This window comes from Chiloscyllium punctatum, chromosome 6 (genome assembly GCF_047496795.1).
Source record: "Chiloscyllium punctatum isolate Juve2018m chromosome 6, sChiPun1.3, whole genome shotgun sequence".
NCBI lineage: Eukaryota > Metazoa > Chordata > Chondrichthyes > Orectolobiformes > Hemiscylliidae > Chiloscyllium > Chiloscyllium punctatum.
This window is the reverse complement of record NC_092744.1, coordinates 27327187-27351022: the sequence shown is the minus strand read 5'-3', so window position 1 is coordinate 27351022 and position 23836 is coordinate 27327187. Positions and strand designations below refer to the sequence as shown.

The 23836-nt window shown below is 40.8% G+C and overlaps 1 protein-coding gene across 1 annotated transcript in view; it reads left to right on the top strand.

Moving 5' to 3' along the window:
* The window catches only part of LOC140478800 (tumor protein 63-like), a 300795-nt gene that overhangs the window by 259176 nt on the left and 17783 nt on the right, over positions 1–23836 (top strand). The window contains 6 exon segments of the mRNA XM_072572189.1: positions 10824–11010; positions 13742–13857; positions 14804–14913; positions 16256–16392; positions 17761–17846; positions 18719–18843. Coding sequence (XP_072428290.1) covers positions 10824–11010; positions 13742–13857; positions 14804–14913; positions 16256–16392; positions 17761–17846; positions 18719–18843 — 761 coding nt within the window.

Below are 23836 nucleotides of genomic sequence, written 5' to 3'. Positions count from 1 at the left end.
GAGTTGTCGATAGTATGGAGGGCTGTTGTGGGTTGCAAAGGGATATTTACAGGATATCAGGTAACTGACAGATGGAATTCAACCTGGAAAAATGTGACGTTGTTCACTTTGAAAGGTTGAATTTGAATGCAGAATAGAATTAAAGGCAGGGTTCTTGGCAATGTGGAGGAACAGAAAGATCTTTGGGTCCATGTCCATGGATCCTTCGAAATTGCCAACCAGTTTGATAGAGTTGTCAAGAAGGCATATGGTAGTTTGACTTTCATTAGCAGAGGGAATGAGTTTAAGAGCCACAAGGGTATGCTGCAGCTCTATAGAGCCCTGATTAGACCACACTTGGAATATTGTGTTCAGTTCTGGTTGCCTCATTATAGAAAAGATGGGGAAGCTTTAGAGAGAGAGTGCAGAGGAGATTTACCAGGATGTTACCTGGACTGGAGGGCATGTCTAATGAAGAAAGGTTGAGGGAGTTACGGTTTTTTTTCATTGGAGCAAAGAAGGATGAGAGGTGACTTGATAGAGGTATATAAGATGTTGAGAGACATAGAGTGGATAGCCAGAGACTTTTTCCTCATGGTGGAAATGTCTATCATGAGGAGGTCATAATTTTAAAGTAATTGGAGGAAGGTTCAGATAGATTTGTTACAGAGAGTAGTGGGTGCATGGAATGCCTAATCTAATCTAATCTAATCTAATCTAATCTAATCTAATCTAATCTAATCTAATCTAATCTAATCTAATCTAATCTAATCTAATCTAATCTAATCTAATCTAATCATCAGGTGAATTGGCTATGCTAAATTGCCCGTAGTGTTAGGTAAGGGGTAGATGTAGATGTAGGGGTATGGGTGGGTTACGCTTCGGCGGGGCGGTGTGGACTTGTTGGGCCGAAGGGCCTGTTTCCACACTGTAAGTAATCTAATCTAGTGGTGGTAGAGTCAGATACACTAGGGACATTTAAGCAACTCTTGGATAGGCACGTGGAAGATAGTACAATAAAAGGTATGTAGGTTAGTTTGATCTTTGGCCCAACACAAAGGGCTGAAGGTTCTGTACTGTGCTGTACTGTTCTATGTTCTATTCACTTATGTCTTGTGTTTTCATTTTACCAACCAGTCTGCCATGTGAGACCTTGTTAAATGCCTAAAAAACAAGTACTACATTACTCTCATCAATCATCCTTGTTAATTTATCAAAAAATTCAAACAAATTAGTAAGGTATGACCATTCTTTAACAAAAAGAAGCCTTGTGTCAGTTGCATAGAACATTAGTGAAACCACACCTAGAATATTGTGTGCGGCTCTGGTCTACATGCCTAAGATAGGATGTACTTGCTATAAAGGGGGTGCAGTGGAGATTCTTCAAACAGATTGTTGGGAATGGAGAGAACACAATGAAGGGAGATTGAGGAGAGTTAGTTTGTATTATCTACAAATGAAAAGGATGACCTGCAATCTCATTGGAACATACAAAATTCTTCAAGGACTAGATAGGGTAGTTGCAGAAAAGAAGTTTCTTCTGGCTAGAACCAATGACACATTATCAAAACAAGGCTAACTATATAGGACTGAGATGAGAAGGTGTTTCTTCACTCTGAGGGTAGTGGATGTTTGGAATTCTCTCCCAGAAAAGAGCAGAAGTTAAGTCATTGAATATGTTGAAGATAGGGATCAATTAATTTTCTAGATACGAATGACATCAAGGAATATGCAAATGGTGTTGAAGTAGATAATCTGAATTGATCCAATCGAATGTGAGCAGGTTTGAAGGTTGAATGTCATTTTCTGCTCCTTTTGTTCCTCCAATGATAGAAAGTTTTACACCATGCTGTTTCTGGATCTTTTCTGCATCTACCCTGTCTAGCCCTTGAAGAATTTTGTAAGTTCCAATGCGATGGTGGCTCATTCTTCTAACCTCAGATCATACAAACCCTCTCTTCTCCTGTACGTGTCTGAAAATGTGAACTCTAGCTTCTCTCCTGTTCTGCATCACTGCAGCCACAGCAAAGAAAATTACCACATACTATTTGTGTTTGTGCATTTGTGGCTGTTTTAACTAGGGCGAAATTTTTCACAGATTGGCACGTTTCTGCCTAACTTAGCTGAAATGTATACATCAGACTGGCCTCTGCAGTCTGCTTTCATCAGTGATCAAACACATTTGAAATCTTCTTCTGTTGGACTTAATGATGGATTCTGCTGAGTATTCCGAAACGTTTGGGGTAGTTATTAACAACTTGATGTGTTCTGATTAGATTCACAAAGGTGAAACGGAAGTGAACCTTATTCTGGTTGATTCTGTAACATGGCACAGCTAAACAGTAGATCATTTATCTTAGGCAAAAAGGTTTTTAAAAATCTGAATCAAAGAACAAGAACAACGAAAATTGCAGCAGAAGAACAGGCCCTTCAGCCTTCCAAGCCTGAGCCAGTTAGTTCTGTCCCATCTGCTCACGTCCTGAGTTTGTGAAAGGGATAAAGCAAGCCTTTCTAATCTGGTTAGCAGCCTATGTAACTTTGGTTTTCTGCTGTAGACTGTTGGTAAGTGGGATCATTTTGCTGTGTGCAGCTGTTTGAGAGTGCAGTATTACCAGTGTTTAACAATTCTTGCCCTGAGGGTTTGGAGAATTACTGTGGCATCTGCATTAATTCTTTTGTGGTTGGTTTAATGGACATATCCTGTCGCGTGGATACTGACAAGTTAGCCGTGTCGAAGACCCACCTGTCTGATGTCAGCACCTGGGAGTGTCAGAGAACGTTGCAGCTTTGAAGTAATTTATCGAGAGACTGACAGCTGGCAGCAGCTGGGAGTTCAGTGGAAAGAGCTAAATGCTCCGAGGGCGTCTGATCCAACATCAGCACAATTGTCCAGGATTTTTTTTTTGAGAGACACACCTTGACTGGCGGCATATTGCGAAAGAAGGCAGGTGTTAGCTGACAGGACTTGGCACACACACACATGCGCACACAGAATACTTGCAAAGGAGTGCATTTTCTAAAATCAAACAGGGTGTGGGGGTTGGGGGTGGTCTGCTGAAGTAGAGTGGCGGTGTGGAGGGTTACCCTTAAATTAATGTTTGAAAACTTAACAAGGAAAAGAAAGTTGTGAGCATTGAGAAATGTTTGGAACAATTGAAGTGCAATAACTGTGAAATAAAGGGTAAGCAGTAAAAAAAAACTTGCATTTATATAGCATGTTTCACTGTCAATGAAGTAGTTTGTGAAATATAATTACTGTTGTAAAATAGCAATGTCACAAATAATTAATGCACAACAAAAATTCCAGATGGCTGAGTAGTTTGGTTTTGTGACACTTATTGCCAAATTAATATCAGTCAGGACACTAAAAATAAATTCTCTGCACTAGTTTACAATAGTGTCACATGATCTTTTATGTCAACCTTAGCGAACAGACATGGCATCAATTAAATGTTTCATCAACAAGACAGTATCTCCAACAGTGGTGCACCCCTTCAATATTTAGAGGGTCAGCCAAGATTTTGTGCTCCTATCAATGAAGTCGGGCTTAAACCCACACGATTAAGACCTGAAGGCAAGTGTTTGATCCACTGAATCGCAGCCAACACATGGAGCATTCAGCAGTTCTGAATCTTGTACTTGGGCTATGGGTCATCCTGGGGTCAGAAGGTTTTGCTGCATTTGGTAGGGCTAGTTCAGTCTTGTACCATCCTGCTGTTCGCAATGGAGCCAGTTGGGGACAGACAGGAAAGATTTCCCCAACTACTGGATGTCCCAGCCCAGAGAAGGATACTGCATAAAGTTTTGTAATACTGATTTAAAAATTGTTTACCTAAAAATCATAATTCTATTGACTATTACTTTCTTCTGTAAAATGCAGGTGTATGCTGGTGAGCTTAAAACTGACCCTTTTTACTACCTATTTTGAAGTAAAAGCAGAGAGATATTTAATGAGGGTCACTGTTGTCTAGAAATTCTTTTGAAGGAAAGCACTAGCTTAGATTGCAGTTTAGTTTAAACTTGGATTGAGCAGATCCATTTCCTACTGAAGGCCTTATAGCAAGCTCCACATTAATGTAACTGGCTCAAAGTGCAAATGGACCTGCTCCATTCTCTCCAGACACAGTATCATAGGATGGTTAAGAACAGCAGGAAGCTAAAACTTCATTTTCCAATTATCTGAAGTTTATATTCTCTGGTACTTATACCAGTTTTCCCTGGCTGCTCTGCCCAGACAGCACAGGAATTTAAATACCTCAATTAAACCGCCTGTGAACCTATTTTGGCACTACACACACAACTTTTCCAAACTATCGATATAACTGAAGTTCCTCACCACTGGACCCATTTTTGTGAATCTTTTCCGCATCAATTTTAATGTTTTACATCCTTCCTAAAGTGTGGTGTCCAGAACTGGATGCAATATTCAGTGCAGGCTAAACCAGCATTTTACATAAGTTTATTATAGCATCCTTGCTTTTGTACATTGTGCCCTCCTTATGAAGCCTAGAATTCTGTATGCTTTAGTAATTGCACTTTTGCCTTGTTCTGCAACCTTCAGTCTTTCATGCAAATATGTGCGTGCATGCATACACATCCCTCTGCTTCTGCAGGAAACAGCAAATGAGGATAAAAGGTTCTTTTTCTAGTTGGTGACAAGTGGGGTTCCACAGAGATCAGTGCTGCAACCGCAACTGAGAGTTGGAAGAAGACTGAATGTACTGTTGCCAAATTTGTAGACAACACAAAATTAGGTGGAAAGGCTGATTGCAAGAGGGATGCAAACAGTTTGCAGAGAGCTATTGATTGGTTAAGTGGACAAGAAGTTGGCAGATAGAATATATTGTGGGAAAATATGAGGTTGTTCATTTTGGAAGAGACCAAAGAAACAGTATTATTTCAATAAGACCATAAAATAATTGGAGCAGAATTAGGCCATTCAGCTTAGAGTTTCCTCTGCCATTCAATCATGGTTGATAAGTTTCTCAGCCCCATTCTCCTGTCTTCTCCCTGTAACCCTTGATCCCTTTGCTAATCGAACCAAATCAAGTCATATCTGTCTTAAATTCATCCAATGACTTGATCTCTATAGCCCTCTTACAGCACAGCGCAGATTACCCACCCTCTGACTGAAGAAATTTCTCCTCATCTCAGTTCTAAAGGGTTGTCCCTTCACTCAGCTTCCCCCTATTCCTCTAAGTGCCATTGAGTTCTCAACTGTTTCTCATATGGCAACCATTCATTCCCAGGATTATTCATGTAAACCATCTCTGGACCCACCAATGCCAGCATGTCCTTCCTTGTATACAAAATGCAAAAGGCTAGTGCACACGTATAGCAGGTTATCAAAAAGACTAATGGTATGTAGGCTGTTATTTCAAGGCATTTGAAGTATAAGACGAGGGAAGTGTTGCAGCGAGAGTACAAGGCCCTGGTGAGACCACATCTGGAGCAGTTTTGGTCCCCTTATTTAAGAAAAGATTATATTTCATTGAAGACAGTTCGCTAGGTTTGGAAAATTGTCTTATGAGGTTAAGACTTTACTCACTGGAGTTTAGAAGAATGCAAAGTGATTTCATTGGTATGCATTCTTATGGGGCTTGACAGGAAAAATGCTGTGCAGATATTTTTCCCTTGTGGGAGAGTCCAGGACCAGAGGACATAGCCTTAGGATAAAAGGTGCTAATTTAAGACTGAGAGGAAGAGGAATTTCTTCTCAGCATTGCGAGTCCTTGGAACTTCTTACCACCAAGAGCTGTTGGGCGCAGAGGTCTTGTGTATATTTAAGGGTGAAATAGATAAGATACTTGATCACTTGGTTAATCAAGGGTTGTGGGGAAAGGGCAAGAAAGTGGGCATAGGGTGCTGTGATCCAAGTGAACAATGTATCAAGTTCAATGAGCCGAATGACCGCCACCTATTCCCATTTCTTATGATCTTATGCACGCCTTTGTTTTAACCATCGCTGAGAAGCGCAATGAAGTTAGAATCTTTCACTCATCAGCACTACAATGTTTGTATATCCTTTGTATTATTTCTCTGCCTTCTTTCTCGCAACCATATTAATTTTGCTTCCAACCATGAGTTGACAGTAACAGTTGCTTGCCTCTGCTGTATGTGGTGGGGTTGCAACTTGACAACCCACAGCAAGACGTTCATGGCACCACTTATGTGAATACTGCCCTGTTAGATCATCATGAAATCTCTCCTGATTCCTGTAAACTAGAAGGATGGGCTTAAATTAAAATTCTGAATTTGTGCAGATCTTTTGCATGTGTAGTGACAGAAGAGTCAGTTCCACTTAATGCTACTTTGTAAGAACTTTTTGTCAGCTGCACAACACCTGAAGGCAAGGAGCGATTGCATGATATTGCTCACCTGTTTGTTGAGGTAAAGACAGATTTACAGTGACAGGGGTCATGCTCTCCTCGGGTTTATCTCTGACCCACATCTTGCCTTTTAATGCATATTGTATTCAAACAGTGGGGGACATACCTCTTCTCAAAAGCACACACACTTTGTTTTAAATCACTGTTCTCTGCTTTCTGGAGATGCTGACTTGTAGAATGCTTCATCATTGACATTGAGTGAGAGTATACAGGCCAGTACTGAGAAGGTACATTGTAGCTGCTCCATATTTTGTTCTTTTTTAAACTCCATGCATGCCAACAATCTAGCAAGGCTAAGCGAATAAGTAGCAATAAATAGTCATCTTTTTTCCCTAAATTTTAGGGCACTTAAGGTACCTTAACATCCTGAGATGTTCCTTTGATAGCCATCAAATATCTTTAATTGTTGCTAAAAAATTCAATATCTGGATGAAAGGTTTACCAGTGTGACCTCCTTTAGCAGAGTATTATTTATTCAAGTGATTAATGAAAGTAAAAGTGATCTTTTCCTTAAACCTCACAGTTGATATGGATTTGATTAGAATAAGCCACTCTTAGGTTCGATAACTTTTTAAGTTGTTTTTTAAATCTTTCATGCAAATCTAATTTACTGAAGAGCCAACTCCAATAAGGACTAATGGCTGTGAGTTTATGTGGGGTACAAATTCCTTAGGCTGGCCTGTATATTCCGTCAGCATCTCACTACACAAGTGAAATGATCCCAGTAGGTAGGGTTGTATCATTCTGATCAGAGAGAATGAAATCTTGCACAAGTAAAACTTAGGTAATCTGAGGAACGAAAATACAGATGCAGGCAGTGAAACCAAATATGTTAATGCTTCTCAAGGAGAAGCTAGAAAGATTTTTGTAAGATTTGGCTTATTAGAAATGTACTTTTGGAGTATTGTGGGCAGTTCTGGTTGCTACACTACAGGAAGGATGTGAAGCTTTTGGAGAGAGTGCTGAAGAGGTTTACTAGGGTGTTGCCTGGATTGAAGTGTATTAGCTGTAAGGAGAGGTTAAACAAGCTTGGATGTTTTCCTTAGGGTATCCGAGGCTGAGGGGAAACCTGATAAAGTATATAAATGATAGGCATGGATGGGGTGGATAGACAGAATCTTTTCCCAGAGTAGAAATGTGAAATGCTCGGGAGCATAGATTTAGTGTGAAGGGGAAAATTTAATGGAGCAGTTAAAGGCAGATTTGTTTTTAATGGGCTGGTAGGCTAGGGGAGATTGTAGAAGTAGAAATGATAGCAACGTTTGAGACATTTAGGCAAACACATGAACAGGAAATAGAGGGATACAGCCATGTGCAGGCAGATGAGATTAGTTTAGAATGATCTGGTCAGCTCAGTCATGGTGGGCTGAAGGGCCTGTTCCTGCGCTGTACGTTCTGTATACCAGGGAGGGTTTGATATGCTAAAGGTTTCTTGTCTAAAATTTACTGAGTTACAGAATCTGTCATAATGAACTTAGTTTACTGACATTTGGCCAGTCTATATCTGTACTTATCATTAAATATGTTAGTCAGTTGAGATAATGGTATTTATAAATGTCAGTTGAAACTGTCCTCCGTGTTTCCTGAATTCATTGCTTGAGGGTGCAATTGAGGTGAATTGTAGTTGGGGCCTTTTCAATTGAAAAACTTCTGAATTTAAAAGCTTCCTATATTTTCTTGAACTCTTAAGATATGACATTCTTCTTGTGTGGACCCAGCAGTACTGCACATTCCACATGTGCATGTCACCACCCCACAGTTCCAAACACAATTACTTATTTCCCTGGACTTGGAAGTTGCAGGCCAGTAAGTGAGTAATTGGACAATTCTGGCTGAGCTTGTTTGGAAAAAGCAGTATTGGTTCCACCGAGCCTGTTAGTCATTTGATCTTGTTCCTTCATAATACCAATGGAGGCTAACGAATTAGGATAAATCCATATTCATGTCATGAAAACAGTCCATCTCTCAGAAGAGGAAGTGCTGGAAGTCTTCAAAAAGAAACATAAAGGTAGATGAATCTCTGGGACCTGATGAAGTGTATCCCAGGACATTGCAGGAAGCTAGGGAAGAAATTGCAGAACCCCTAGCAGAGATATTTCTATCACCTACAGCAATGAGTGAAGTGTCAGAGGACTGGAGGGTGGCTAATGTTCCTTTATGAAAGATTATAATATGGTTGAACTATAGACCTGTGAATCTGACATCAGTATTGGATAAACTGTTGCAGGAGATTCTGAGAGGATTTGCAAACATTTGGAGAAGGAAGGACTGATTAGGAATAGTCAGTATGACTTTGTGCATAGGAAATGGTGTCTCATTAACTTGATTGAGTTTTTTGAGGACATAACCGAAAAGAGTAGTAGATATTGTCTACATGGACTTTAATAAAGCCTTTTGTCAATATTCTGCATGGTAGACAAATAAGTAAAGTTAGATCACAAAGGCTTCAGAGATGGCTTGTCAATTGAATACAAAATTGGCTTGATAGTAGGCGGTGGAGGAAGGTTGGTTATCCGGATGGAAGTCTGTAACCAGTGGTGTTCCACAGGGTTGAGTGCTGGGTCCAATTTTGTCAGTCACAAGAAAGATATAGATGAGAACTTAGGAGGTACGTTTGCAGATGACACCAGAAATGTTGGTGTGGTCGCCAGTGAAGAAGGCTATCTAAGATTACAAATGGATCTTGACCAGTTGGACCAGTGGGCTGAGGAGTGACAGATGCAGTTTAATTTGGATAAATGCAAGGTATTGCATTTTGGTAAAGGAAACAAGGGCAGGATTGATACAATTAATGGTAGGGCCGTGGGTAACGTTGTTGAATAGAGACAGCTAGGGTTCGGGTACATAGTTCTTTTTGAAATTTGCATCACAGACAGTGTGGTTAAGACATTGTTTAGAACGTTTGTGTTCATTGCTTAGACCATTGAGTATGAGAGTTGGGATGTTATGTTGAAGTTGTACAGGGTGTTGATGTGACCGCTTTTGGAATGCTGTGTACAGTTCTGGTTGCTATGTTACAGCAAGGATATTTTAAAATTGAAGACTGTTCAGAAAGGTTTTACCAGGATGTTGCTGGGAATGGAGCGTTTGAGTAATATGGATAGTTTGGGACTTTTTCTCAGTGGAGCATAGGACATTGAGGGATAACCTTATAGAGGTTTGTAAAATTGAGGCATATAGATAAGGTGAATAGCAAAGGTCTCTTCCCTGGCGTGACAAGTTCAAAACTAGAGGGCATATTTTTAAGGTGAGAAGAAAGATTTGAAAAGGACCTGAGGGGCAACTCTTTCACACATAGTGTGGTTCATATGTGGAATGAACTGCCAGAGGAAGTGGAAGTGGCAGGTACAGTCAGAACATTCAAAAGACATTTTGAAAGGTGCATGAATGTGAAAGGTTTGGAGGGATATGGGCCAAACGCAGGCAAGTGAGACCAATTTAATTTGGAAAACTTGGTCAACATGGATGAGTTGGACCATGCTATAGGACTCTAATACCACCTCCTTGATTATTTCAGTGATGCATGTGAGCTTTCAATGAAACACACCAATAATATGCAATGAGTTTCAACTCCAGTACAACTTCACTACATTATAAACTTCCATATGAACTGCAGCTATAGGAATTGACTATTAGTATCGTGTCCACTTGCAAGATTCAGTTCATCTATATTTAATAATTTACTTAGAGTCTCAGAGATGTACAGCGCGGAAACACATACTTCGGTTCAACGTGTCCATGCCGACCAGATATCCTCACCTAATCTAGTCCCATTTGCCAGCACATGGCCCGTATCCCTCTAAATCCTTCCTAATAATATACCCTTTCAGATGCCTTTTAAATGCTGCAATTGTACCAGCCGCCTCCATTTCCTCTGGCAGCTCATTCAATATACACACTACCCTCTGCGTGAAAGAGTTGCTCCTCCAGTCCCATTTGTATCTTTCCCCTCTCACCTTAAACCTATGCCCTCTAGTTCTGGACTCCCTCACCCCAGGGAAAAGACTTTGTCTGTTTATCCTATCCATGCCCCCCTCAATTTTATCAACCTCTATAAGGTCACTCCGCAGCCTCTGACACTGCAGGGAAAACAGCCCCAGCCTATTCAACCTCCCCCTACAGCTCAAATCTTCCAACTGTGGCAACATTCTCGTTGATCTTTTCTGAACCCTTTCAAGTTTCACAACCTCCTTCCAATATTCCAACAGTGGCCTAACCAATGTCCTGTACAGCCGCAACGTGACCTCCCAACTCCAGTACTCTATATTCTGACCAATACGTACAACTTGTAAGATTTCTAATATAATTTGCTAATCCATAATCCTGTTCTTCACACTTGTGATGTTTTAAGACTGGCAGCTAAAATGCAATGAGGGGCCAATCAAAAACTGTGAATTAAATCAACTGTTGCTATATAAATGTCAAGCTCAATACTGTTTCTCCTGTTCCTACTAGTATTCTCCAGAACTCAAGAAATTATACTGTCAGATTGCCAAGACATGTCCAATCCAGATCAAAGTGATGACACAACCACCACAAGGTGCTGTGATTCGGGCCATGCCAGTGTACAAGAAGGCAGAGCATGTTACTGAAGTGGTGAAACGATGCCCAAATCATGAGCTGAGTCGAGAGTTCAATGATGGTAAGGCTACCTGACTGTTTCTTTAAATATCAGAATCTTAAAGGAGCAGGGCTTCTGGGGTAAGAAGGGGATGTGGAGAGACATATGGGAGCTGAATGACCAACATTTTGCATTTATTTGTATGTTCTTGCGCCAGAAACCTCTCATCACTTTAAGACACCTAACTGATATAGGACTCTTTCTCTACTCAAAATACATTAACACATAGACAATGCCCTGTTAAGGCTGAAGTGATTTAGGTTTTCATGTACAGTTTTAGAATAATACACTTTCAATCCCTTCCTAAATGTCTGTGTTGCCTTCTTTTACTCTGTAGACTGCCCACATGTGACATACAGCCTGTAGTATTGCTCAGAGAGCAACACCTGGTTAATCCCTAAAGTTGGAGAAAATGAGGACCGCAGATGCTGGAGGTCAGAGTTGATGAGTGTGGTGCTGGAAAAGCACAGCCGGTCAGGCAGCATCCAAGGAGCTGGAGAATCCACATTTCGAGCATTAGCTGATCATCAGGAGTCGCTGGTGAAGAGCTTATGCTCGAAATGTAGACTCCCCTGCTCCTCGGATGCTGCCTGACTGGCTGTGCTTTTCCAGTACCACACCCTTTGACTTTAATCCCTAAAGCTGTCTACTCTAAGGTTTTTTCAATGATAGGTAAGGCTGAGTAGCTCATTAACAGAATGCTGCATCAAAACTAAAATAACCAAAAAATTCTTTATGATCTGTCACACTTTTTGACCAATCTTCAAATTGTTAGGTTTTGGTGTCATTGAAATGTCATACTGTACTCATTTTCTGTGTGCAGTCAGATACTATATAATTGGTGCACATTCATGAACAGTGCGATGAATCTTTAGACTAATATTGGCTAGAGCTTTTTACTTCTGAGCTTTCAAGCTCACGTTCTCCCACCTATTTAAAGTTAATTGAGGGTTTCTATTCATAGGATGGCACAGAAAGCTAAAAATAATCCAAGGCATCATACCATAATTAAATCCAGTCTTCAGCTCCTTAAATTTTCCTGAACGTAGTTGTCAGGTTTGACCTGTAGCTGAACACTTCTTCAGTACTCCAGTTTTTAGTATTTGTTAAACCAAATTGAAATAAATGTGAGGTCTGATACTTTTGGTCCATCGTTAAAAATGATTGGTAGGTTGATATCCATAAGTAGGATACAGCCAATGTAATTCTGATTTGGTGGGTTTTATCAGTTTGTTCACATTGAGAAGAAGGTCAAGATTGTATTTCAAACAAGCTGACTTTATTTCAAGACCGGGTTGTTCAATGATGTGCAGCGTGCAACCTCACCCCATACATCAGCAACAGGTAACACATTGAACTGCAACCTATATGCATATAATACAGGCCATAGTATGTGCGCAAGTAAGGGTTGCAGATCATCACATTGCTGTGTCAGATGCTGTTACTTGCACAGTTGGGGAGGAGATTTTGCTGCAGTGATATTGTCATAACACAAATAATCAAGAAAACCAGGTGCTCAGAAATTGCTGGAAAAATGCAGCAATTCTGACAGCATCTAGAGAAAAAGCAGAATTAATGTTTAAGGTCCAGTGACCACCACTAGATCTGAGGTAAAAACAATGACTGCAGATGCTGGAAACCAGATTTTGGATTAGTGGTGCTGGAAGAGCACAGCAGTTCATGCAGCATTGGAGAGCAGCAAAATCGATGTTTCGGACAAAAGCCCTTCATCAGGAATAAAGGCAGAGAGCCTGAAGCGTGGAGAGATAAGCTAGAGGAGAGTGGGGGTGGGGAGAAAGTAGCATGGAGTACAATAGGTGAGTGGGGGAGGGGATTAAGGTGATAGGTCAGGGAGGAGGGTGGAGTGGATAGGTGGAAAAGAAGATAGGCAGGTTGGACAAGTCATGGGGACGGTGCTGAGCTGGAAGTTTGGAACTGGGGTGAGGTGGGGGAAGGGGAAATGAGGAAACTGTTGAAGTCCACATTAATGCCCTGGGGTTGGAGTGTTCCGAGGCGGAAGACGAGGCATTCTTCCTCCAGGCGTCTGGTGGTGAGGAACTCCTCCAATCAACCACACTGCCCTGTGGCCCAGCATTTCAACTCCCCCTCCCATTCTGCTGAGGACATGGAGGTCCTGGGCCTCCTTCACCGCCGCTCCCTCATCTTCCGCCTCAGAACACTTCAACCCCAGGGCATCAATGTGGACTTCAACAGTTTCCTCATTTCCCCTTCCCCCACCTCACCCTAGTTCCAAACTTCCAGCTCAGCACTGTCCCCAGGACTTGTCCTACCTGCCTATCTTCTTTTCCACCTATCCACTCCACCCTCCTCCTTGACCTATCACCTTAATCCCCTCCCCCCACTCACCTATTGTACTCCATGCTACTTTCTCCCCACCCCCACCCTCCTCTAGCTTATCTCTCCACACTTCAGGCTGTCTGCTTTTGCCCGAAACGTCAATTTTGCTGCTCCTCCAATGCTGCCTGAACTGCTGTGCTCTTCCAGCACCACTAATCTAAAACCTCTAGATCTGATTTTGGTCAGCAAAATGTTTGTGTATATGTTGAAGGTGAGAAGGGGGAATGGGGGGAGGCTGAAGTGTAAATGATAGATAGTATTCTGCTCGAATGAGTCCTTCACTATAATTTGTTTGATTTCCTGATGTAATAGCTGAGTATTGGGGGAAATATCATTGTCTTTGATTTTGTGAATGAATAATGCACTCCCTTTTAACTCGACATTGTTCCTGTAGGTCAAGTGGCCCCACCAAGCCACCTAATCCGAGTGGAGGGAAGCAGCCATGCCCAGTATGTTGAGGACCCAATTACTGGGAGGCAAAGTGTCATGGTGCCCTATGAACCACCACAGGTAAGGTATATCCCCTGGATCTCTACGTTGCTAATCCGTTTTGAAGTAAGGAACATGTTTGTGAGTGGAAAGTAGTCTGCCCACTGATTATTTCACTGTCTGTGGGATTGTGTTGCTTACATGGTTTTAATGATTATAGCTGTGCATATTGAGCACCTTTTTTATACTTTACCCAGTGAGTTGTCTGCCGTTTTAACACTCCACCCCATTGAATCATCAATCCTTTTGCACTTTGTCTCAGTGAATCATCAACCCCTTTTTATGCTCTGTCTCAGTGAGTCATCTTGCCCCTTTTACACTCTGCCCTGATGAGTCATCTGCACTTTTTGCATTCTACCCTGGTGAGTCATCTGGTCCTTGTATACTCTGCCCCAGTGAGCTGTCTGCCCATTTTATTAGATTTGATTCCCTACAGTGTGGAAACAGGCCCTTCAGCCCAACAAGTCCATACTGACCCTCCAAAGACTAACCCCCCGAGACCATTTCCCTACCCTAATGCACATAACACTATGGGAAAATGAGCATCGCCAGGTCACTTGACCTGCGCGTTGTGGGAGAAAACCGGAGCACCCAAAGGAAACCCATGCAGACACAGGGAGAATGTGCAACCTCCACACAGACAGTTGCCCGAGGAGATAATTGAACCCTGGCGCTGTGAGGCTGCCGTGCTAACCACTTAGCCACCATGCTGCCCACTGATATGGAAAAGAAAATTCAAGAAATAAGAATCAGCAACTGATTCAATATCACTGTTTTGACCTATTGACAAGGTTAGAATTGTTGTCAATGTTTTCAGTGTCACCCCAGCAAGTCAATTAACTTGGTGTGTAGTGGAGCTACAAAATTCATGCAATTGCCTCAGTATCAGCATATTTTTGACGTAATGCATAACTGTACAGAAGAACTTCAGTTTATGTTTTGTTCCATTCACCAATTTTTAAACCAGGTTGGCACTGAATTCACCACAATCCTGTATAACTTCATGTGTAACAGCAGCTGTGTTGGAGGAATGAACCGGCGTCCTATCCTCATCATTGTCACCTTGGAAAACAGGGAGTAAGTAGCATGGGCTCCTTATAGATTGGGGTTTGAGTTTACATAAACACATTTACCAAGTGAATTTCATAATACTCTCTGACTCTCCCACTTGCACTAGAGTAGTGTCTTTTTTCTTTATTCTGATACTAAAATACATCTCAAAGCTATCTGGATAAGGATAGTGTAAAATGGGTATGGCCTCGTTGTTGCCACTTCAACATTTGTAGAAGTGCATAAATTATTGTCTTGTCTCACAGGTTACAGAAGTTAGTTGATGCAGACAAACCTCCCAAAAAGAGAGAATTTGTACAGGTTGCTTATAAACTTTGGCAAGGACAATGTGAATTTATATAGTACCTTTCTCATTCTCTCATGGTTTCTGAACCCATGTTATTGGTAATTTTCTGTACCATGCTGTATTCAGTCCAATTGCATCTTGAAGGTTTTAAAACATCCTCAGGTTTTTTGCAGAATATTATTCGATGTAAATGAGATACAAGAGTATAAATAATGAATGTCATTCCAACATCTTTGGTTCCTGTACACAATTAATTTGTATGTTACAAAGTGTTTTGGATCCAATTTATAAATTTGGTGATGAGTAATGAGTCCGACTTGATTAGGAAGCTTAAGGGGAAGAAACTCCATGAGGTGAGTAGTTGTAATAAGGTAGAATTCACCCTGCAGTTTGAGAGGGAGAAGCTGGAATTGGATGTAACAGTATTACATTTGAGTGATGGTAACTACAAAGACATGAGGGAGGAGCTGGCCAGAGTTGATTTGAAGATGAGCCAAGCAGGGAGGACAGTGGAGCAGCAATGGCAAGAATTTCTTGGGGGGTAATTCAGGAGGCACAGCAGAAATCCATCCAAAGAAGAAGAAACATATGAAGGGCAAGATGAGGAGCAGTTGAGGACTCTTGGTCTGCACTCAATGGAGTTTAGAAGGGTGGGGGGTGTGGAAAATCAGATTGAAACTTCCAGAAAACTGAGAGGTCTGGATAAAGTGGATGTGGAGAAGATGTTCCCACTAGTGGGACAGACTAGGACCCAAGGACATAGCCTCAGAGTGAAGGGGCAATCTTTTAGAACTGAGATGAGGAATTTCTTCAGCTGAAGTGTGGTTAATCTGTGAAACTCATTACTGCAGAGGAGGCTAACACATCAAATGTATTAAAGGCAGAGTTACATCGGTTCTTGATTGGAAAGGCGATCAAAGATTACATGGAGAAGGCATGTCAGCCATGATTAAATGGCAGAGCAGATTCTATAAGCCAAATGGCCTAATTCTGTTCCTATAGTTGTGGTGTCTCAGTTTTAATGTAATGGCATGTGTTAATGTCACATTCTCTTGTGTCTAGTGGTCAGGTTCTTGGCCGTCGCTGCTTCGAAGCTCGTATTTGCGCTTGTCCTGGCCGTGACCGCAAAGCAGATGAAGATAGCATTCGCAAACAGCAAGTGACTGAAGGAACAAAAGGTGTCGACACTAGCAAGCGACGTAAGTAACTACTGGGGCCCCTTCTAAAGTTGGTCTGCCCTTTAGATTTGGACTGGCACAAAACCATCATAATTTATATCGGTAGATATTCCAATGCTGTGCATGAGTTTGAGTTTTGTTACCCACTGTTCCCAATGCTGTACTGACCCAGCCCATTCAATTATATTAGCCCTCACCAACTCCACACAGACATGTCAACCTGTGTGTGCGCACGTGTGCGTGCCATAGTTGTGGTGTTCTTTGCACGTTTTCATTTCGATATACTGAGGAGCTGTGGACACTGATCACAAAAGACAGGACAGAGGCACAAATGAAAGGTTGCTTCTTAAAAAAAAGTGGGATTTTAATTTCATTGTAATTACACAGTTCTCCCTTGGTAGTTGATTGTGACAGCAAGGTGGCATATCAGGACTAGGTCCTCCTGTCAAATTGGTGTATGGCAGTATTTCACATCACTGCTAAGGACAGTGCTCTCCCAACCAAAACTTTTCTGCAGTTGTTGTTTGTTAACAGAGGTAAGCAAATGCTGTGTGCAATCTGTCTTTCCCTTGCTTCAGCTTTTTTCAATAGATTTCTACTGCTCTGCTCCATATCAAAGTCAAACACTGGAATTTCTTCAGGGTTGCTCCATATCTGCACTGTAACCTTGGAGGGCAACAAAACCCTATTAATATGCATTAGCAGGGTTTCGTCTATGCCTTTGCCACAGTAGAACTCAGAGGGAAGCTAAACAAGGTGCTTTTAGTATTAATGTTGTTCCAGTTTATGTGAATGAATGATATTAATGCTGACATTCACTTGTATTTGGCACTCGAGCTGTTAAGAAAGTTAGCCTGCTTCGAGAAGATTTATAGCTCAGGTTGAGGTTCTGGATGTAGGTTTGCTCGATGAGCTAGAATGTTTGTTTTCAAAGGTTTCGTCACCAATCTAGTTAACATCATCAGTGAGCCTCCGGATGAAGCACTGGTGGCATGGCCTGCTTTCTATTTGAGTTTGGGTTTCTTTGGGTAGGTGATGTCATTTCCTGTGGTGATGTCATTTCCTGTTATTTTTCTCAGGAGTGGTAAATGGGATCCAAATCAATGTGTTTATTGATAGAGTCCCGCTTGGAATGCAATGCCTCTCGGAATTCTCGTGCGTGTCTCAGTTTGGCTTGTCCTAGGCTCAATGTGTTGTCCCAGTCAAAGTGGTGTCCTTCCTCATCAGTATGTAAGGATACCAGTGAGAGTGGGTCATGTCTTTTTGTGTTCATGTATCCCAGTGACTAGTTTTCTGCCTGTTTATCCAATATAGTGTTTGTTCCAGTTCTTGCAAGGTATTTTGTAAATGACATCAGTTAAGAAAGTTCTTTTGAATGTTTTCTTATAGTCCGTCATGTGAATCAGGGGATCCAGGTAGCCTCAATCAGTAATAAGAAACGACGACCAGGCGATGAGGAACTGTTTTATTTGCCAGTAAGTTTCCAAATTTTTACTTGAATTTCTCCTCTAGAATTTATGATCTAACTGGTAATTGGTGTATTTCCAATTTAAAGAAGTACTATTTCAGCCAACTTTTTTTTTGAACAGCATCCCATGGATCTGTATTTGTCAGTTTTTTTGCAGCAGTTCTAAAATGTTAATTGTCATATTGTATTATCTTGTCTTAGAACTGGTGCTGGAATTTCAGTGCCCAATGCATTATGGTACTATTCAGCTGTGATTATTTACTGAAGTGGCATGGTGTTGAAACCTCATTTCTCTCTGTTCATGCACACACACTCCAATTTTCACTGTTCCTATCTCTCTCTCAGTTCAACATGTCTTGGTTTAGACATCATGAATTTCAGTTGTTAGGGAATTCAAGCTGAAAGGTCCATCAATTTACATCCATCTATTTCGAAATTCTGTTATTGTAATCCTGATGCATCAGCTCCCACAGTAAACAAACAGAATGAAGCCTGTAAACTTTGACACTGACTATCGGTTATCTCCTCCTACCTGCTGCTTGATATATTCATTTAATGGTGTCAGTCTTTTCTAACTCTGAGTTGTGCTTAAACACCTCAAAGCCTCCCAAATCTGTTCACATTTTGCTACGTCAACTGTGGGATAACTTTAGTTGCCATATTCTTAAGTTGTAGAACTTTTGTCCAAAACCATTCCCTCTTTCTGTCCCTCTCAAGCTTCACAACCAAATCGTTAGATCAATCCACCATTCATCAATTACCCAATCTCAATCTTTTTCCTGAGACCTGCACATTTTCACTACAGAAAGTACTGCATACATGTAACTGCCTCTTGTTCTTCCTCTGTATCTGACTAATTACACTTTTTTTGATGTTCAGATAAGAGGACGAGAGACTTATGAAGTATTGCTGAAAATTAAAGAGTCACTGGAGCTGATGCAATTATTGCCACAACACACGATTGAGAACTACAGGCAACAACAGCAGCACCTGCTGCAGAAACAGTAAGTTATCGATGCAGATACACTGAACCTAATGGCCTCTCTCTATGCCTTAATTTTTTACTTTTTATGGTTTAAAGCTTCAACACAACCTCAGTTGTGGAGAGGATAACATCGGACAGCAGGTGATCATGGCAGTGATCCATTAGAGCGACCCAACTGCTGTGTAGCCAATTGGCTGAGCCCCACAAGTCGTCAGCCACATTAAACTCTCTGCCAGTTTTCATGGGATGTGGACATCATTGGTTAGGCCAGAATTAATTGCCAAACTCTAATTGGCCTTGTGAAAGTGATAACAAGCCTTGAATCACTTCAAACTATCTGGTAGAGGGAGACCAGATCTCTTTCAGGAAGGGAGTTCCAAAATTTTGACTCCGTGAAGGAACCGAGACTTTGTTCAATAAGAATAATGTGTTGAGTCATTATGTTTTCCACTACCACACAATGTGATGAAGGACCATATAGAATAGGAAGTAATTAGCTAGGATTCCATTCAATGGCACTAGTCAAGACCGAATGGAGCATGGAATAATAAATAAGTATAATTTTTTCCTTCATAATCCCTGTTATGTTCCTGCATTACCCCTCTCATGTTTGAGCTTGGGCTTGTTCAGTCTTTACCAATGTAGCTAATCCCTATCTTGATGTATAGGAAAGTTTCATAACTATCCATAGTGACTACACTTCACACTTCTAGCTAATGGAGACTCGTTCAATATTTTTTTAAAATGGAGATCTCCACAAGATTAAGTGGAAATAGTTTATGCTACACCTTTATATTTAAACCAATCCTCCTGCTAAAGAGAGAGAGTATCGTTGCGATTTGAAATACATTGTACTGGAAGGATTTGTTAAAATGATGAAACATATGAAATGGCTTTCTTAATGCTCAAAAAAGTCACCAACAATGGCAGATTCTCAGCTGTCACACCACTGGATCCTTCTGTTTCCCTTCAAGGAACAGCTTGAAAGGAAAAAGAAATAATTTCTATTACGTGCAAAAATAGTTTGGCTAATTAGAACAGTGTCTTGTTTTAGGCACTTAATTAGTAGAAAGACCATTAGACTCGATGAGGGGACAGTGCAGATTCACCTTAATGATGGTTATGAGGTTAGAAACAATGATTATGAGATGAGGCCCTCTCCATGCTTTGATCATGATAACATCATCTAAAATTGCCAAATGCCACAACAATCCAGTAGAAAGTTTTTTCTGCACTTTAATGAACAAAATCTTATATTTAATCTTTCTACAAGTATTTCATCCATGCAGCACTACTTTGTTTTGTGTATCTTAGAAATGCAGAAACAAAAATCCAGAACTCAGTCATTTACACTAGCTCTCTTTTTCATTTTTCCTTTTCCCATCATACCTTTTGCAAAAAAGCTCTGCAGTTGAGCTGCTTTCCTATATTTTCATTCAGTAACTCAAGTGTGGGATAGTGAAATCTGAGGTGCTTTTACCTTTCTGAGCTTGAGTCTGCACCTGGCTTACCAAGTTTATGGGAGAATGAAGCAATCTTGAAATATTGCATTTATCTTTAAAATTTCATGATTGTGTTTATCAATTTGAATTCATAATAGGAGAAATCCTAAAATGTATTGTAATGCAGCACCATAACTCCAGCTTCCAAAATCTGTTTGCTTTTCTTTGCAGTTTTAAATTGTTATTGGAAGTTTCCTTGGATCTTTTATGCCTTTCACACTTTTTTTTTCATCTCTGCTCCATGGTCATGACATTTCATTTGTCTGTCATTATTTATTTTAATGTTGCTTATGTGTGTAACTGGCTGTTTTGCTTCCATTCTTTTGATTTGGAAATGCTAATAGAAGCTGTTCCTCTTGTTTCACTTTCGTTTTATTGTGGTGGGTGGCTTGAGGATGGCTAGTGGTATAGCACCCAGTATTCTGAATGATGAGTAGGCAGAGCCTCATATCCTAAGAATTTATTTATAACCAGCGTTATGGAGTAGGCCAGACCCCCTCAAAATATTTTGAAAAGGTAGCCCAGACCTAACTTTTCTAGTTGTTTAAGGTGCATATTCCAGGCATGATGCAGCTGGTCAAACCACTCAGTTTTAAACAACACAATTTATTTACAGACTACCAATGAAACACAAAAAAGAACAGAGTATAGAATAACGTAACCTATCTGAAAACCCTACTGACTCTATCACAACATAATGTTCCAATTTCCTACAATATCCCCATAAATACACTCCCTGACAAAAAGGTAAATTCAAAGTCAGGTTCTTACAATGGAGATATTAGAAAGCAAATCAGCATGCAACCTCTTTTCACTGTAGCTGTTTTTTTGGGTCCCAAGCTAAAAGCTAAACCAAACTAGAAAAATCCCTGAACTGGGAGAACTGCCGGTCGCCTTTCATTGTATGAATGTTTTTTAAAAAAATGAAAAGCCCTTTTTCTTGATTGTTGCCTGTTAGCTGTAATCAAAGTGACATCATCCCAGACAAACTAGAATCTCTGTCTTTTATGATCTCCTTTGGAATTAAAAAACCAAGGACAACATGACCTTGTTAAAGGAGTAGCATCATCGCACCAAACATCTTCCTGAAAAGTGACAGCAAAGCAAAACATGTTCCAAGTATAAGGCAGGTCGATCAACATCTGAAAAACATAGGGTCACGGAGTAATAAAGGTATGCAGCATGGAAACTAATTCTTCAGTCCAACTTGTCCATGCTGACCAGATGTTCTAAATAAATCTTGTCCTTTTGCCAGCATTTAGCCCCTTATCCCTCTAAACACTTCTTATTCATATACCCATCCAAATACCTGTTAAATGTTGTAATTGTACCAGCCTCCACCACTTCCACTCGTAGCTCATTCCATGCATACACCTCTTATGAAAAGGTTGCCCCTTATGTCCCTTTTAAATCTTTCCCATCTCACCTTAAACCTTTGCCGTCTAGCTTTGGACTCCACCACCCTGCAAAAAGACCTTGTCTATTTCTCCTATCCATGTCCCTCTTGATTTTGTAAACCTCTATAAGGTCACCTCTCACCCTCTGATGCTTCAGGGAAAATAACTCCAACCTATTCAGCCTCTCCCTATAACTCAAATCCTCCAGCCCTGGCAACATTGTTGTAAAATGTTTCTGAATCCTTTAGAGTTTCACAAAATCCTTCCCATAAAAGGAAACCAGATTTGCACATGGTATTCCAAAAGTGGCATAACTAATGTCCTGTATAGTTGCAGCATGACTTCCCAATTCCTATACAATGCACTGACCAATAAAGGCAAGCATACCAAATGCCGCCTTCACTCTCCTATCTACCTGTGACTCCACTTTCAAGGACCTATGAACCTGGATTCCAAGGTCTCCAACACTCCTCTGGACCTTACCATTAAGTGCATAAGTCCTGCCCTGATTTGGCTTTCCAAAATGCAGCACATCACATTTATCTAAATTAAACTCCGTCTGCCACTCCTCAGTCCATTGATCCATCTGACCAAGATTCTGTTGTACTCTGAGGTAACCTCCACTACACCTCCAATTTTGGTGTCGTCTGCAAACTTACTGACTATACCTCCTATGTTCATATCCAAATCATTTATATAATTGACAAAAAGCAGTGGACCCAGTGCCGGTCCTTCTGGCACACCGCTGGCCACAGGCTGCCAGTCTGAAAAGCAAACTCCACCACCACCCTCTACCTTTTACCTTTGAGCTAGTTCTCCCTGTATTCCAAGTGATCTAGCCTTGGAAACCAGTCTACCATGAGGAACCATGTCAAACACCTTACTTACGTCCATGTAGATCATGTGTTGGTACCTAACCTCATCTATCAGCATACCTTTGCTTTCAAATTCTCCTCCATTTGCCATATGCTTCCTTCTTGTAGTCTATTTCTCCAGAAGACGGCCTGTCCCCTAAAAGTGAATACATTCAAAAGAGAAAGAATGGGCCTTGAGAGGGATCTGTGAGCTGTCCCCTTGCTATTCACAGTCCCAGTACAGTTTCATACAGGCTGGGAACTTTCACTGTCAGTTGCTGTGAAATGAGCAGTATGTGAGGTGCCAGATACACCAGCAACTCAAAAACCAGGCTTTTAAAAGAACCTGAAGGTACAATTAATGTGATTGGAATTATTTGGTGGCTTTGAGTTGTTTCCTTCTGGTCCACAGAATTGGGTGAAGATTTAGTCATTCCAGAAAACTGGCAGTCATGTATCGTTACCCCAGTGCTCTATCGAAAAGAGTTCACTAAACAAGTCTCAACCACCTTTCCTTTCATAATTACTCAATATTGTAATTCACATTCCGTAATCCATCAGGTGCATTGATCTGATTCATTATGGTAGCGACTAAATTAATTTTACACAGAGACGTCACCATTTGCAGATGTATTGCAGGATCCACTTAATGGATCCTGTTTAATATTTGAATTGTTTTTAGAAACAAATGTCAGAGGCTGAGTGACAAGCCCTTCTTTAAAGCCCAGCCCCTGATCTCATGCTGGTGATTACTTTATCTTTTAACTACTGCAGTCTGTGAGCTCGGGTTGCTCCATGGTGCTAGTAAGTGGATAGCTCCTATCATCATTTCGTTCCCTGAGCCTGCCAGTCACATGACCTTGTGTTAATTTGTACGCATTTTTAAGCATGGGACTGTTCACTTGCCTAGTTCAATGAGATTCTCATCATTTTAATCACTTTAAATGGAGTCTTTCTGTTTGACTGCATTTGAGGCCCTTGACTGTCAAACTTGCAAGTACAAGTTGTACATAAACAAAAGATTTACCTGGTGCTCACTTCCAGAACTTTATAGATAACCATGATCTAACGGTCTTGGCATTGGGGGACTGATACCAAGTGATTAAGTTGACAGCATCTTATGGGCCACAAACAAGTGAAATGAGGGATTTGCACAGTGATATCAGTGGCTGAATTAGATTTCAGAAGCATAAATCCCCTTTAACTCCTGCTACCAGTTTGATTGTCTGTTTGATCATGCCCTTTCAATATGAGCTCAG